Here is a 17,322-nt window from a genome sequence, read left to right as displayed (position 1 = left end):
AAATTCTAAAATTGAGGTAAAAACAAGTGTACAAAATTTAAAACTCTAAAACACAGAACATACACACATAAAACATTAAAAACCGATTTAAAAACTAAACATGTGGGCAATTAGGATGTGCCGCCATATGCCTGGGCAAAGAGGAAAGTCTTAACCTGGCGCCGGAAAGATAGCAGCGTTGGCGCCAGGCGAGCCTCATCAGGGAGATCATTCCACAGTCTGGGGGCCACCACCGAAAAGGCCCTATCCCTTGTTGCCACACTCCGAGCCTCTCTCGGAGTAGGCACCCGGAGGAGGACCTTAGATGTTGAACGTAGTGACCGGGTATATTCACGTCGGGAGAGGCGTTCCGTCAGGTATTGTGGTCCCAAGCCGTGTAAGGCTTTATAGGTCAAAACCAGCACCTTGAATTGGGCTCGGAAACATACAGGCAGCCAGTGCAAGCGGACCAGAGCAGGTGTTATATGGTCAAACCTTCTGGTTCCCGAAATCAATCTGGCCGCTGCATTTTGCACGAGCTGCAGCTTCCGAACCGTCTTCAAAGGCAGCCCTATGTAGAGCGCATTGCAGTAGTCTAACTTGGAGGTTACCAGAGCATGGACAACTGAAGCCAAGTTATCCCTGTCTAGATAGGGGCGTAGCTGGGCCACCAACCGGAGTTTGTAGAAGGCACTCCGTGCCACTGAGGTCACCTGAGCCTCAAGTGACAATGATGGGTCTAAAAGAACCCCCAAGCTACGAACCTGCTCCTTCAGGGTGAGTGCAATCCCATCCAGAACCGGTAGAACACCCCCCATCCTGTCAGCGGAATCACCTACTAACAGCATCTCAGTCTTGTCTGGATTGAGTCTCAGTTTATTAGCCCTCATCCAGTCCATTGTCGCAGCCAGGCACCGATTCAACACATCCACAGCCTCTCCTGCTGAAGATGAAAAGGAGAAATAGAGCTGCGTGTTGTCAATTTGTTCTCTTTCTGTTGGCACCTGCTGTTTTGAGCTCCCTTTGATGAATAGCATTGCTTGTTTGGCATCCATGAGCACGGGATTGCTATCTGGATGCCATCTTTCATGGCTTATCTAATTGGATTTAACTATTTGGGACTGAGCCCAAATCAATGTGACTTCTGTTGCATTGTAGTTAGATTGGGGGCTGCCATGTGGCAGAGGTGGGGAGTGGTTGGTGCAATTCAAGTTGGGAGATTTCAGGGCAACACGGCATCTTCATGTGGTATACTAGCCTCCCCCAACCTTGTGACCTCCAGATGTTTGGGAACTCAATTTGCATCAGCCCGTGGGCGGTTTTTGTGAACTGCCCAGGGAGCTTCGGCTGTTGTACGGTATAAAAATGCAATAAATAATAATAATAATAATAAAATAATAACATGGCCAACAGTCAGGAATGCTGGAGAGCACCGGATGGGGAAAGGTTGTGGCAATGTGGCATGCTATGACCTGGTTTGTTGGCCCTTAGAATGGGCCTGTTCAGACAACACACTAAGCCATGGTTAGGCTGCTAACCTTTTTGTAGCAAATGGTTAGTGAGCATGTTTAAACCAGGGTTATTTAGCCACCATGGATAGGAATAGTTAACATAACATATTAAATCATGGTTCGCGCATGACATGCTAAGCTGTAATATTTAGTTCTCCAGGCACTGTTATGAGGAAGGGCCATAGCTCTGTGGTAGAGCACTGAAGGTCTCAGGTTCGATCCTGGCCATCTCCAGGTAGGGATGGAAAAAACCCTGCCTGAATCCCCTCTATTCAAAGGGCTTTCCAGACCAAGTCTATTTTAAAGATAAAGAACCATAAGAAAAGGGAGCAGGAGCCTTGAAGTTGCCCATCAGCAGTTAGCAACTGGCCCACAGGTCACCCGGTCACAGCATTCTGAACTATGGGGAAACATATTGCAATTCTATTTAAATTCTAGTCATTATGTCTAAATTTGCATCTTTGCCTGTAAATCAGCATGTACAAATGCGATGCAGATCTATGTCAGCTTTTGTCCGTCTTCTTGTGATGCCTAAGTGGCCACTCTGTGTGTTATTTGTCTTCTCTCATATGCTTGGAAGGCTCATGTGAGCAGCGTTAACATACGGTTAAACTATGGAACTCACTACCCCGAGATGTACTGATAGCCACCAATTTGGATGGCTTTAAAAGGGGGGTGAATAAATTCCTGAACGAGAAGGCTATCAATGGCTACTTAAGGGTATGTGCTACCTCCAGTATCCGAGGCAGTAACCCTATGTACACCAATTGCTGGGGAACATGGGTGGGAGAGTGCTTTGGGACCATGTCCTGCTCGTAGTTCCTGTTCAACAGCTGGTTGGCCAATGTCTGAACAGAGTGTTGGACTAGATGGATTCTTGGTCTGATCCCAGCATAGCTCTTATGTTCTTACAGTGGTGGCCAGTATGTTAAACCCCTGCCTCAGAAAGTTAAATTGTTTCCTACTTCGCCAGTTTTCCATTGCTACCTGAAAACGTTTTCTTTCCCGACTAGCTTTTTGAGTTATCTGAGTATTAAACAGAACAGAGTTGCTTTATTTAGTCCCGGCCCCTGTGTGGGTATATTGGTTTTAGCGTTTAACTGTTGCCTTTTGTATTTTTAGTGACTTTTTTGTTTTTATCTTGTTTATTTGCTAATTTTATACTTTATCTTTAGCTGCTTTGGGCACCTAACTTTTCAGAAAGCGGGATAGAAATGCATGCACACGCTCATACACATACACACACAATAAATAAATGCAGTTTGCCAGGAAAAGAGGGGTTAAATTTCTATTCAGAGGGTCTTGATAAGTGAGTGCAAAGTCTGGCGTTTAAACTGAATTTTTAAAATTATTTTTTATAGATTGTGGTAAACCAATTTGATCCTGCAGCCGAAGAAAGGAAACTGCCAGAAGAAAGAAGTAAGAGGAAAGAAAAAAGGAAGAACAAGGCAATTTTCCAAGGAGAAAACGCCCAGAGTCCAAAACCTGGCTCTACGCGGTTACTAGATAAGCTAGAAGAAGAATTCACAGATTATCAGGGGCTTTCAAGGTGCTCTCTGTTCCTTTGTCTCTTTGGTTCCTAACCACAAAACCTGTTTTGCCACTTTTCCTGGTCCAGTTTCCAGGCCGTTTGTTCACTTGCCACGTCTCCTGTTTTACTGGGCTTCTTGGCTGCTGTCCTAGGCAGAGCAGTGCCCCTGCAGCCAGATGCATTGGGTAGGATGTGTTCCAGCCAAATGCTAAGCGCTTTTGGGTCCTGCTGATTCCAACTGCAGAGGCTAAATTGAGCGTGTGCTTAACTCGCCCACTGAAATCAATGGGGCTTAAAAGTGCTTACATTCAACAGCAGCTGATTGCCTGGCAGAATGGGCAAGCCAATTCTCATTTTTAAAAAACTGATTTACCTGTTCAGCCAGATGATCATCGGCACTAAAATAAAATAAAATTCCCAAGCACTCCCTGTTGCATGTGCATTCCTTCCTGTCCCTTCGCTCTAGCTGTCCAGGACTGATGCTCTTGTTTCCCAGCTGGAAGCATAACAATGCAACAGCGGGACCTGCACAACTTGTGACCTGACAAGCCAGATGCAGCATGCTGGCCCACTAGCTGCTCCCAGTGACCAGAGTTTCATCAAAGCCCTGGTAGAGCACCATCCTTGACTGCAAATGCCTGCGTTTTGCTTGGTGAACTACAAGTTGTGCAAGCTGTTCCTATAATACAATGAGCTCATCTGCTGGAGCTACAGCACCCCGCCACACACACTCCTGGTTACCCTCCAGAGGTTTTGGACTTCGACTCCCATCAGCACCACCCAGCATGGCCAATGATAAGGAATGTTGGGAACTGTAGTTCAAAACAGCTGGAGGGCACCAGGTTGGGGGAAGACTGATCTGCAATATGAATTTACCGACTTAAATTTTCTCCCATGCATGTTTACCAAGATAAGTGACAGATAAGTTGGCTTTCCACAAATGTGATTTGAAATTGGCAAGAGGACAAGCTTCATGGCACTTGCTTCATCTTTCCAGTAATCCTCAGTGGGAAGTTGTTTAATCCAGTCAGGATGAGCTACATAGGGAGAGACTTATTGGACTTGCGGCTGAGTGTGGGATTATGATCCTGTTCTCCTAGAGCCATGGCTCAGTACATGGAACCAAACTGGCTAAACCTTGTTAGTACAATGGTGGTCTCAAGCTACCTTTTTGTCTTCTACTTATTCCCTCCCTCCATTGTATTAATTCACTTCCAAGAAATTATGTTTCATCGAGCAGTTTCCCAGGCCTTCCATAGCAAACACCTTCTCTCTGCCCAGCTCTTTATCCTGTAAATGCATGAGAGATCTGTTTTGGAGACATCCTATTCCATCCCATAGTGCTTGATGCCATGCCCTTTTCTTCCTAAATTCTACTCACTCTCACCATGTGGAGAGGAAGAATAGTACTCAATGGCGAGTGTCTACTGCATCATTAGTACATGTATGAACTTGGGAGTTGGGTCACTATCTATCGAGGGCCCATGATTGGTCCAAAGCATCACTTATTGCATTGGGCTGAGACCATGAGATGGTTGTATATGGGAATTCTGGTTGCGCAGGAGTTCGAGAACGTGGACTGCCATGGAGACGGATTTATCTGAATAATATAGAGGTCTGGCATAACTGAAACATGGTTGGAGAAGCATGCAACTTACAGATATATGACATTAGTATCTTAAGAGAAGCCTTCCCTGGTGCCCTCCAGATGTTGTATGACAAATCCCATCATACCTAAGGATGAAAAGGCTATTTTAGAGAATGCTGTGGGAAAGTGTTGGAATCCTGGACATCTTTCAAATCATGCCTCATTATGTACTATTTTAATCATGCTTTTCAGGGTAAGCCACAGTGATCCCAATGTTGTTTCCCAAAGATATTCTCCTGATTCAACCAGTAAGGTAAGTAGATGGACTTTTTTTGTGTAATTTGCATGCATTCTTCTTGATACTCATCCAAAATATAATTGGGATAACATGGCATTACTGTTATTGCATAGGCATAGGATTTGCTGTGCTAACTCACTTGAGACACCTTTTTTACCTTTTTCTTTAAAGAATCCCAACCATGTACACAGCCGGTATACGGCTGCCCACTCTGTGGATTAATCTTCCTTTCTATTCCCACCTCTGGGCCTCTCCTTTTACTCTCCCACTGGTTCTGCAATTCTCTGACCCTTTTTGGTCCCACAGCAACCAGCTTGGCACTTTGTGCATCTTTTTATTCACCTTTTATTTTACCGCTGCTACCATATAAATCAGTACCTTACCTCTGGTACTTACAGAATCCAATCCAGTGTGAAATAAAATAACTTTTATTTAACAAGGAGTTCACACATTTTATCAAGCTTGTGAATTCATTTGTTTCAGTACTTGGTTGTTACAATAAAGATGTCATGCATCCTTGCCTACTCTACCCTCTAAAGTCCTATTCTAATGCCTCTTGCTCCCTCTTATTCCCAAAACAATAAACCGCAGACCCTACACTAATCTATCTACTTCGGTAGACTGACCCCAACTCTCTTCAACTACCAACTACTCTGATTTTTAACAGTCGTTCCCCTTCGCACACTCATATCCAACAGCCAATCAGCATTCACTCCAACATTCCATTCACTCACTCCCCCTCCCAACAGAATTAAGTACTTACCAGCCTTATTATACGAAGTCTAAACAGCATTTACATAACAGATATATAGCATACAACAGTGAAACATCACACTAACCTATACATATTTTAACATAAAAACACCAATGGCTGTCTTAAGACTGCAATTCTATGCCCTTTTACCTGGGAGTAACCTCCGCTGAATTCAGTCAGACTTACTTCCAAATAAATATTGTAACAAAGTCACTGTATGCCCCTAGTGGGAGAGATGTCTATGGAGAGGCAGACCTAGAGTGCCAGGGGAATTCTGGAGTAAGGCCTCTGTGTTTGCGTGTTTTTTCCCAAATGAGAGGCCTGGGAGAAGTGTGTGTGTGTGTGTCAGAGAGAGAGAGAGAGAGAGAGAGAGAGAGAGAGAGAGAGAGAGAGAGAGAGACCTAGTTTACATAACCAAGAGAAAAAGAATAAAAAATATGTTGTGTTCCTAAACTGGATCACTACCTTCTGTAAAAAAATAACCTGCCTGGAGGAGATGCTGCAGTAGGCCCAAAGCTACACTGGTAGATGAGTGTGGGATCAGAGATGAACAGGCAGTGGAGAAATGGCTGATGAGAGCAGCAACAAGGAGAGTGACACAGAGCAAGTAACCTCAGGAACCAAAGGGTTAGGACAAGGTGCCCTGTTTGTATGCCTGAGCCATTCTCAGGTGTTCAGAACAATGAAGTTCCTGGACTGGGCATTTTGAACATGCTGCAAGGGTGAATAGTTGGTCTGATGAGGAGAGAGTGAATGTCCTGGCATTGGTCCTAAAAGGAAGACCATAGCAAATACAAGGGGCTTATAAGTCTTTGCTGTAGAGTTCCAGTTTGAACCTCCATCTCACGAGGATTGGGCCTGGGTAGCATTTGCAGACAGAAAATGGCAACCTTTGGGAACTATGGAAAACTCCCCCCCCCCCCAACACACACACATACACTACCCACACACAACCCTTCCTACTTCTAGGACTCTCCTGATCTTCTGGACACATCTGCTGCTAGGGACTGCTTTAAACATACATAAAGCATTCACTGGCCACGTTCGGACAATAAGCAGGGGAAACAATGCAGCATCGATTGTTTCTTCTGCCTCTGCAAGTGCCGATCACACCACCGCAATTGCCCTAATTACCCATACCATGTTGCGAGTTATCATGTCATCCAAACCCTGCGTGGTGTGGGAGTAATGACTTTTCACCCATCCTACAACCCAAACTGCAAGCTGTAGGGTGGGTGAAAAGTCACTCCACCCACCACGTGCCAGGTTCGGTTGACACAGCAGCCCATGATGCAGTGCGAGTGATTATGGTAATCCCAGTTGCACAACCAGCACATGGGTCCGGGTGAAACAACCGACTCTGCTTTGTTTCCTCTGTTGATTGTCCAAACAGTATTTGGAACAATATTTACTTGGAAGTAAGTCCCATTGAGTTTAGTGGTGTTTACGCCCAGGTAAATTGGTATGGATTTGCAGCCTGATGTTTAAACAGCATAGGCATGGTGCAGGCAAATTCAAAGTGTGCAAGTGTAATCCCCTGAATCCCGTGGCAAAACATGCAAAAACTAAAACACAGAATTATTTATTTTAAAAGAGGAAATAGAGGAAATAATAGACACAAAGGCATTCTCTTCCCCACCCCACCATGCACACTCAGCCACCAATCCGTGCCCCTATAATCAGTTCCTTTTTAAAGCTAACCTTGGGGAAATCCTTCCTGAGCGGCAGCATTGACCGCTCCAGGCAAAAGCCATATACCTGTTGCTGGATCAGGCACTATCAGCCGTTGACATCATTTGTGGGCCACACATTCATGGTGTTGCCAACAAGGTGGGGCGGACCACACAGGTTCCAAGCAATTCCCCCATTAGTATGTGCAGGTGCCCTCCAGAGAGCACTACTCTAACCCTGCAGTGTGCAGAGGACGGAAAATGCACCTGTGTAGCAGTAGCAGACTTGAAAACGCACAGTACATCCACTGAGGAAAGGGTAGGGTGGGGGAGTCAGTCATTTTGAGACTGTATAACCCATTTCCTCAACACCAAGGGAGGCAAAATGTTTAATGCTCTGGGGTAGAACAATGGTGTTGGTTTTAATGCATGTTGTGACGGCACCGACCTCACCCAGAAGGCCTTGCCTAGCACACCCTTCTCAAGCCAAGTGCCACCTCTTGAAAAGCCAGAGGAAAGGGTAAAAACAACACAACCTCTCTCCTATATGTAAGGGAACAAGGTAAAGGGTTTTGGAAAATAGGTTCTATTACTGAGGTACTGAACTGCAGGTGTATTGTTAGATGTTTTTACACTGTGTAATATAGTAGGTAATAAATCCGAACTGACGCGTGGTTTGTGGCAACAGAACACAAAGTAAAGTTTATTGAAATTTAACAAATCTTTAGTATTTCAATTTAGATCAAACCTGCATATTTTTATATTTAAAACCACAATCCCAAGTCCCTTAAAATTCTCTCTCTTCTCACTCCTCACACCAAACACACTCCTGAAGCACAAGCCAGACTAAAACTCCCAGACTAAAACCAAACCTCAAAACTAAAACTCACAATCCCCTCAGCCAACCTATTTATATACTCCTCCCTCCCCCTTTCTCAATGCATCACTAGCCACACCCACTCAGTCAAACATTCCACACTCACTAGACATACAAACTCAGACATACCTAAGGGACAGAAAGGTGGGTATCACCACACATGTCCTGGCTTTTTTCTTGAGTTATTTTTCCTATTGGTGATGACGATGGTGGTTATGATTGTGATTTCTTAGACATCTTTCTCATAAATAGACTTTATTTATTTATTTATTTATTTATTTATTTATTTATTTATTGCATTTCTATACTGCCCAATAGCCGAAGCTCTCTGGGCGGTTCACAAAAATTAAAACCATTCAAAGTATAAAACAAACAGTATAAAAACCACAATATAAAATACTATATAAAAGCACAACCAGGATAAAATCAGCACAGTGCAGAAATACAAATTTAAAATACAAATTTAAAACAGCAACATTAAAATTAATTTATAGACTGTTAAATACTGAAAGAATAAAAAGGACTTCGGGTGTTTACAACAAAATTTAAACATAAAAAAATCAAAGTATCTCAAAACAGCTATTCGCTAAGATACCACCAGTGTGGTGTTGTGGCTAAAGTGTTGGATAACGACTGAGGAGATCCGGGTTCTAGTCCCCACTCAGTCATGGAAGCTTGCTGGGTGACTTTGGGCCTGTCTATCGACTCTCAACATAACCTACCTCATAGGGTTGTTGTTGTGAGGATAAAATGGAGAGAAGGAGGATTGTGTATGCCACCTTGGGTACATTGGAGGAAAAATGTGGGATGTTAATGCAAAAGATAAATAAACGGTAAGCAAAAATAAAAAAAATAAAGCAACTAAAATGCTAGTGTCAACCAAAACAATTCAGCTGATGCATTAAGGAGCCCATCATGTGCCATGAAATGCCTGGGAACAGAGGAAACTCTGTAGCACCACACAGAAGGATTCACCAGTAGCAAATGGCTCCTTTTCATTCACTTACTTGCTTTTGAGTCTGATGTAAAAATAAGATTGTCTTTCCTTTGGTCGTATTCATAGTCTCCCAAGTCTTCCAGATATGATTAGTTAATTGCTGAATTTGAGGAGGGAGAAGTTATTCAAATGGTGGTTCTCCTTCCCCAACGCAATGGAATTTTGTATACACACACCATGAGTCAAGCATACTACCCCCTCTCTTCGCTGTGTCAGTGGAGGTCTCTCAAACTCACCAGCTCTGTTGATGATGTGTTATCTTTGTATCTTGTAACTCTAGCAGCTCTGCCCTTAACTGAAAGGTGTTGGAGGGAAATGTCTGGACCTTTGCACTATTTCCACAAAAAGACATTGCAGTTAGCAAGGAGGCCCAGAGGCATCAGCAATTATTCCCTAATTATCTATGAGTTGGCTGGAAAAAACAACATATTCGGAGGACTTTGGAAGTGACTAAGTAAGATCTTCCAGTACAAGGGGAAGCAAGGGTTGACCCCCTGGGAAGGAAGTGTCAGGGCCCATTTCGAAATGCATGCTTTGCACATCTTTTCATCTTGCCTGATGAAGAGCTCTGGAGATCTCAAAAGCTTGCGCATTTTTTGGTGACCTTTGAGTTGGTCTAATGAAGTCATTACACCAATATGGATTTTAGAATGCTTTGCACAGACTCACAAAAAACAAAATGCCCATGCGGTTCCCTTGTTCCTTGTTGATGAGTGATATTGGTTTTACCAGATTATCCTGATTTGATGTACAAAAAAGTAGTTCATTTGCTATGTTCTGGTGTTTTACAACTTAAGTGGCTTAAGTGTTGTCGTTACACTAATGGATTAAATATTTTCAGCAAAGTGGCAGCACTGATGTACAGAACAGCATGGCCACAAGTGAAATCACAAGTCCCTCTGTCAGGTAGGTACTTTTCCCTTTCTTTTTATATGTTGAAGCTGTAGAGTTAAGACAGATGTAACTTTTGGCTGGTTGGAAAGCACTTGTAACCACATTCAGTACAAACATATCCTGTTCTCTCCAGAGCTAAGCTTTGGAACAACAACAGCCCAGTTTTGCAAAGGAGTAGTAAAATCTGGCTGTGGATAGTGCAGATTGGCTAGCATCCCTGACCTATATCTCCTCACACAGTCCCAGAGATGCTTTGCAATGGTAACAAGGAATACATAGCTGGTAAGACTCTTGCCTGAAACTCTGGAAAGCTACTGCCAGTTAGTGTTGATAGTGCGGGACTAGATGGACCAATGGACTGACTCTGTATAAAGCAGCTTCCTATGGTCCTAACATCTGCAGGCAAAGATATGCGGACAAGGGCCTCCAGTAATGATCTCAGCCCATCCACACTTGTAACCTATTTCTTATATACTTTTCAGGAAGAGAAAAGACCCTGAAAAGAAAGAAGATCCAGAAAAGGCAGATCCAACACCTGCCACCACTTCCCAGACAGACCAACCTGAGCTCTTCTACTTCATTGTTTTCCTCTGGGTCCTTGTCTACTGCTTATTGCTCCTCCCACAGCTTACTAGCAGCCCGCTTTGATCTCTGGGAGTGAATCGGAATAATAAAAGATAGTGGCTTGACGCTTTTGTTTCTGTGCCCCAAATCCATTTCTTCAGGAGATAGAGGTGCCTGCCTGTGCCGGCGCCAGGTTTTTGAGGGCCCTTGGGCAAGATATCCTCAATGGGCATCCACCTTCAGAGATTGTACCTTCTCACCACTATTGTCGCTAGCTGCTATTGCACCTCGTCCTTTCTCATTTTTCCTCCCACTAGCTTGCTTGACAGGCAGAGAGCCAGTAGGCAAGTAGGAAATGACATCTACTGCTCCTCCTTGTCACTGCCACCATTGTCTGGGCAAGAGAGAGACATAGGTGAAAAAGTAGGTTGTAATGGTGAAGAGAAGCAAGTCCAGGGGGGCCATGGTCAGTGGGCCTTTGCTGAGGAGTGGTGCCCAACCATGCCTAGCCTTCATGCTGGCTTGACACCAGCCAAAGCAACAGGACTTGGGTTAAGAATGTAAGAAGCACCCTGCTGGATCAAACCAAAGGGCTTCCCTAGTCCATCGTTCTGTTCCTACCATGGCCCACCAGATGTCTGTGGGAGGTCCATAAGCAGGACATGAGGGAAACAGCCATCTCTCAGAATTGCTCCCCAGTGATGGCTATTCCAAAGCACGCTGCCTCTGATAGGGGAGGAATGTATGGCCATCATAACTAGTACCTTTTGATAGCCTTATCCTCCATGACTTTGTTTTATCCGCTTTTAAAGCTGTCCATGTTGGTGGGCATCACTCTACCTAGTTGTAGTGAATTCTGTAGTCTACTTTCTTTTATCTGGCGTGAATCTCCCACCATTCAGTTTCATGGGATATTCCTGGGTTCTAGTATTACGAGGGGGGTGGGGGGAGTCTCCCTATCTGCTTTCTCCACACGACACATGATTTTATACACCTCTATCATGTCCAACCTTACTCATCTTTTTTTCTAAGTTAAAAAGCCTCAGACGTTGTAACTGTTTTTCATAGGTTTCGAAGCACATTCCAAAGGGGTTCTTAACTCTTTTATTGTTGTGTCCAGCTATATTATGAAGTGTCAGCACAAAGACTTTGTGTACATATTATATATTTATATAGATAGCTAGATCTGTATAGAAAGAAGTCATTGGGTTAATGACTTTATTCAAAAAATTTGTATGTTTGTGCCTTGCTTTATAGGACACTAAATAAAATGAATAATATTTGAGGGGGAAATCCTAGATTTAAAGTGTTCTAGTCTTCAGAAGTCATTCTTGTAATTCTAATTTATCTACAGCCATAAAATCTGCCAAGTATATATTTGTGTATGTGTTTGTAAGTATTTTTATGTTGTCTTCCCAGTAGATATTTTCGGTTGAAGATTGCCCTTCATAAATTGAAACGCAGTAGGACTCTCTTAAGTTATTAATATCTGACATATGCAACTAGGATCAAGCTAGTTTACACTAGAGAAATCCAGAATAGCTACTGAGAGCTTGCTTCAGATAGATGCCATATGGTTTCGGATCAGAAACTAGCCATTTTTATGTTGAAGTATATCAGAAGTAAAGGCAGACAGAGCATTTGGTCGGCCTTCCTCATCCTGGTGCCCTCTAAATGTGTTGGATTACAATTCCCGTCAACCCCAGCCCACAGAGCTGATATCCCTGCTGGCTGGGAATTATGGGGGGGGGGGTTGTACCTCAATACATCTCAAGGACATGAGGTTGGGGAAGTCTACTCTAGGTGGAAACAAAAGTGAAAGAGGGGCCTCATTCATTTTCAGTGGAAATGTAGACAAGAAATATTACTTGGAACCCTTTGGGGTTTGCGGATGGTTGAGTGGGGCAATGGGTATAATGAAAAAAAGATGACAGTGCTGTGTTGTATTGACCAAGGCAGGAGACTGGCAGTTGTTAGCTTGAGAGTACCATATTAGTAGCAGTGAAGAGTTCAATCCATGCTCCGTCCTACATAGCCATCCACCACTAGGCTTCATTTTCCTAGCTCTGTCATGAAGCTGTCACGTGGCTGTCCACCGTTGTGTAAATGTAATATTGGCAAGGTTGTTTCTTTAGAGTCCATTATAGTGTGCTTGTCATACATGCCATGTTATCTCTTTCCAGAACCCACATTTGCTCCCTGGGTTGGAATTAGGAATGAGGAGAAATTCATTCAATTAGCATTTTAATGCAAATTTCCCTAGTTTCATACTTTCGAACTGCTATGTGAACCAAAACTTGGTTACCCTTCGAACTTTGCACATCTCCAATGAATTTTTCCAATTAAAAAACAGTTCAACAATGTGTGTATCAGAGCAAATAATGTTCGAAAATGCATTGTATAAGGAAAATTGCCTGCAAAAATGGCTATATTAGACAAAACTACATGTACGAGAAGAAATGTGCACAAAAATGTGAGTTTTCATGTGAATTGTTAAAAAGAATTTTTCAGAGACTTGGATGAACCAAATTTAAGATTGGAGAAATTCCCAAAGTTTGGGACAAATCAAAGTAAGATAAGAAAAATGAGCAAGTGAGAGAAAACAGCATGGACAGATACTAATCTGTGCAAAACAAAAGTGATAACTGATTAGTGTTTAAAAGTTAGATAAGTTAATAAAAGGGTTTTTTAAATTAAATCTGCCCAGAAATAACCCACAATGCCTTGGCGTGACCTAGGTCCTGTTAAGACAACACACTAAACCATGGTTAGGCTGCTAACCCTTTTGCAGCAAATGGTTGGTGAGCATTGTGTAGCCACCATGGTTATGAATGGTTCACACAAGTTAAGTCATGGTTCTCACGAAACAATAAACCATCATGTTTAGGTCAAAATGCTTAACTACCATAGTTTAGTGTGTCTTCTGAATAGGGTCATAATTTGGTTGTTTTGTAACATGCACTCCTGTTTTGCCCAGCATCCCAATCACCAAGGGAAATCAGTTGGATGCAGTCCCCTGAGCTTTCTCCAAAGCTTGATGTGGCATGTTGTGGCATTTTGTTTTGTATTTTTTAAAAAGGAAGTCTTCTATAAAGAGCAGAGGGACATCTCATTTGATGCTACTGATTAGCCTTGCCCTACCCAAAATAAGTCTTCCTCTATCTGAAAAACAAGGACAACATCATCGACATCATCATCATCATTCCAAACCACCACCCACCTTTTCATTTTATTGCTTATTGAATAGCCATTCAAGCCCCAGAGGCCACAGGTTAAGCCCCACACAGTCTGCCGCCCCAAACTCTTACAAGTTGATAGTTCATGCAGACTATCAGAACAGGGTTTATTCTGTCTTATGAACAGGGTGTTGCTACGCATTTAAAAGATTTGGGGCTCGTTTCCATAGGACACAAATCTGCATATGCTGATCTTATATCTACATTTGCAAAAGCAGAAATAATGGCTTAAGATTTATTTAAACTGCACAGGAGGCAGAGCCACCAATTAAATTCTCAAATCATCTCAAAATAAATTCTTAATTTGCACCCTGATACAGATCATCCCAAGCCAAAGGAGAAAGTCCCCCCCCCAAAGCTTAATTGCCATGCAGAGGAAGATGCAGGCAGAGGGGGTGGGGTGGGAGTGCAGCAAGTGGGAAGGGGGAGTTAACCCTTCCCTTCCCGGCTGCAATCCCACCGAAAATTGCCCCCTGCATGGCAATTAAACTAAAGGGCAAAAGACCTTCCATTGGCACCAAGTAAAACTCTGTGAAATAGATCTGGGGCACTAGATAGCTCCAGGCTTAGCAATGCAAACAGAGTTGGAACATCTTGTTATGCTTACAGAACACAACATCTGGCCCACATCTCAGTGGCCGCCTACAGCTCCTGTCAGGATTTGAAAAATGCTGTTGTTCGAAGCCAAAAATGTATCCTTTGCTCTAGCTTTTGCAGGGTGTTTGTAACCTTGACCTCTTGCCCATGAATGGTGCAGTCGTCAGCCTGTTGACCCAAAATCAGGTCCCAATGTATTCAGGGAGCTTATTCTCAGGGAAGTGTGCCTAGGATTGCAAGCTAACGGGTACTTCCAGGTGGGCAGATGCTGGCACGGCTCAAAGACGTTGTGGAGCTATTCCATCTTTTCCTCAAGGGATTTTTTTTGGGTAGGAAAGCTGGGCGTAAGGCCATCCAGGAGTCCTTTGGACTCCCCAGTTGCTCCCTCCTCCCCCTACCCAGGGCCGCTGCTGCCAGGACTTGCCTTCCTATGCATACTCCTCCCTGAGAACTGAGCCATAATTTAAAGTAACGATCATGGTGGCTCTCTTTTTAATAGTTCTATGGCCACAAACTAGGCCTTTCATGGCCACTATAGTTTGTGGTCTATTAAAAAAAGGCGCCCCCGTGATTTAAATCGCAGCTCGGCTCTCAGGGAGGACACATGGCAAGGTAAGTCCCAGCGGCGGGGGGATGAGGAGGGAGGTGAGTATGGTGAGTCCAATGGACTCACAGCCAGCCACATGCTGGCTTTTCCATACAGATGGGCGGACAGGGATAGTGGCCCACCATTGGCCTGAGGCACTCTGAGGCTTCAGTGCTGATCTGCTTCAGGGTGCCTCGAGCTAACCCAGTACTGCTTCATATTTGAGTTGAGGCAGGCTGAATTGGTCCACCTCGCCTCAGATTCAGGGATTTGGCCCGAGGCAGTGCACACCCCTACACATAATTACCAAAGTAGGCTGCCACCATCACTTACGTCCACCTCAGCTTGAGCCAGGGGACTCTCAGATGTTACGGCACATGCCTAGGCTTCAGAAATAAGAGCCTAAGCACCCTCTATTTCAAGCCCTAAGCCTGAAACTTTAAAGAGTAGCAATAACCAAATGGGAAGCTCTGAATTTAGTACTAAGGTTTAATTGGGAGGACTCTTGAGGTAGATGTTAAGTTTATTTACATAGGGTAAGGGGAAAATAGAAGAGGCATAGAAGAGCCAGAGCATGTTTGGAAATGATAGTTCAGGCAGAAAATAACAAAACGTGAGGCTTCACATAGAACAGGGCCCTAACTGTGACAAGTCAAAAGCAAGATCATAGAATCATAGAATAGCAGAGTTGGAAGGGGCCTACAAGGCCATCTAGTCCAACCCCCTGCTCAATGCAGGAATCCACCCTAAAGCATCCCTGACAGATGGTTGTCCAGCTGCCTCTTGAATGCCTCTAGTGTGGGATATAGGACGAAGACTAAACAGAAGACAGGATAGCCATAGCGTCTGCCTTTTATACTCGATAGCTTTTGACAAATGTGAGGTGAGCCTCTTTAGCCAATCACTAGCTGGCTGAATTGTTTCTTCGGGCTTTCGGGAAGGGGTAGGATATTCCCACAGAAGCCCAGCTGAAATCATTCTGTCTCATTAGGCAAAACTTCAGCTCTGGACTTGAAGCCAGAACAACACGTGATAACAAGCAAGTGGTTTAATTAGTCTGTGCAGGCCCAGCTCCATGAAATGGAGTTTTTACAGGCAGCTCAATCTAAAAAAGAAGCAGAAAAAAAAAAGATTTCTTGACACTCATGCTTCTAGAGGGAAAATCCTGACACCCACAGATATAATTTAAAAACAAAACCAAATCAATCCTCCAGATTGCAGAACAAAATGTGAGAATGTTAAACAAAAATGAGAGGACACATAGCCTGATTTTTTTTATTATTATTCCCTGAGCCCTTCTTAACTCTGCTATCAAATTGGCACAAGGCATTAGGGTGTACTGATGCAACCCTCTTAGCTAGGACCAGGGATTAGATGGCTTTTGGCTGATGTGGACAAATTCATCAGCTATAGGATAGCTTTATTTGCACTAGCTGCAAGAAAAATAAGAGCAGCCTTTCTAAATCATACCACTGTCAAATCCTAAGGGGGTTAAACAGAAGGAATGTTCTAAATCCTGATCATTTTATTGTATTCTTGTTATTGTATCAAACTAGGACCAAGGAGATGTAGGTTCAAATCCCTACAGCCATGGAGCTCACTGGGTGACTCTCTCAGCCTAACCTACCTCGCAGTGTTGTCGTGAGGGTAAAAAAAAGAACTGTACACCGCCTTGGGCAACTTGGGAAAAAAGCAAGATAAAAATGTAAAATAGAAACAAACTTTCTTCATTCACACTACTGTACACCAATTTTCTCTCTTGCTTGCAGAGTACAGTTTTTGTTTATTAAGGCTACTACCCTATATCCACTTACGGGGAGTAAGGCCTGTTAAACTCAACAAGATTTCTGAGTAAATACTAATAGGATAGTGCTGTTAATTCTAACACTGGAGATCTGAAGTCTATACACTAGTAAAATTTGGTTTATTCAGGTTTGGGCAGGTATATTACCATTTTTCTTGAGCGGGGACAATCTGAAACATGGTGTTACTGAGAAGGGTTTATTTTTGAAGCACAGAAATAAATGAGCACATTCTGTACTTCTGGTATGTTTTCCTGGTCAGTTATACACTGAATGTTTGCACTTAATCTCTGAAGTTGGAACCAAGAGCAAAAGGGATTTATTTTCTTTGCAAACCCATTGATCTGTAGTAATAATTAAAAAAAAGAGAGGATGCAATAGTGAATGGCTTAAAACGTTATTTTCTAATGCCTCGAATTTTTAAATAAATAGATGGAT

The 17,322-nt window shown here is 43.3% G+C and overlaps 1 protein-coding gene across 2 annotated transcripts in view; it reads left to right on the top strand.

Moving 5' to 3' along the window:
* The window catches only part of CLMN (calmin), a 90,803-nt gene extending 73,481 nt beyond the window's left edge, over nucleotides 1-17,322 (top strand). For both annotated transcript variants that reach the window (XM_063118013.1, XM_063118014.1), the window contains 4 exons: nucleotides 2,852-3,039; nucleotides 4,862-4,922; nucleotides 10,047-10,111; nucleotides 10,582-17,322. In XM_063118013.1, the coding sequence (XP_062974083.1) occupies nucleotides 2,852-3,039; nucleotides 4,862-4,922; nucleotides 10,047-10,111; nucleotides 10,582-10,747 (480 nt within the window). In that variant the 3' untranslated portion in view covers nucleotides 10,748-17,322. The remainder of the gene's footprint in view (nucleotides 1-2,851; nucleotides 3,040-4,861; nucleotides 4,923-10,046; nucleotides 10,112-10,581) is intronic.

The sequence above is a fragment of the Elgaria multicarinata genome, chromosome 2, assembly GCF_023053635.1.
Source record: "Elgaria multicarinata webbii isolate HBS135686 ecotype San Diego chromosome 2, rElgMul1.1.pri, whole genome shotgun sequence".
NCBI lineage: Eukaryota > Metazoa > Chordata > Lepidosauria > Squamata > Anguidae > Elgaria > Elgaria multicarinata.
The sequence above is the reverse complement of the archived record's forward strand: the minus strand, read 5'-3'. Positions and strand labels throughout refer to the sequence as shown.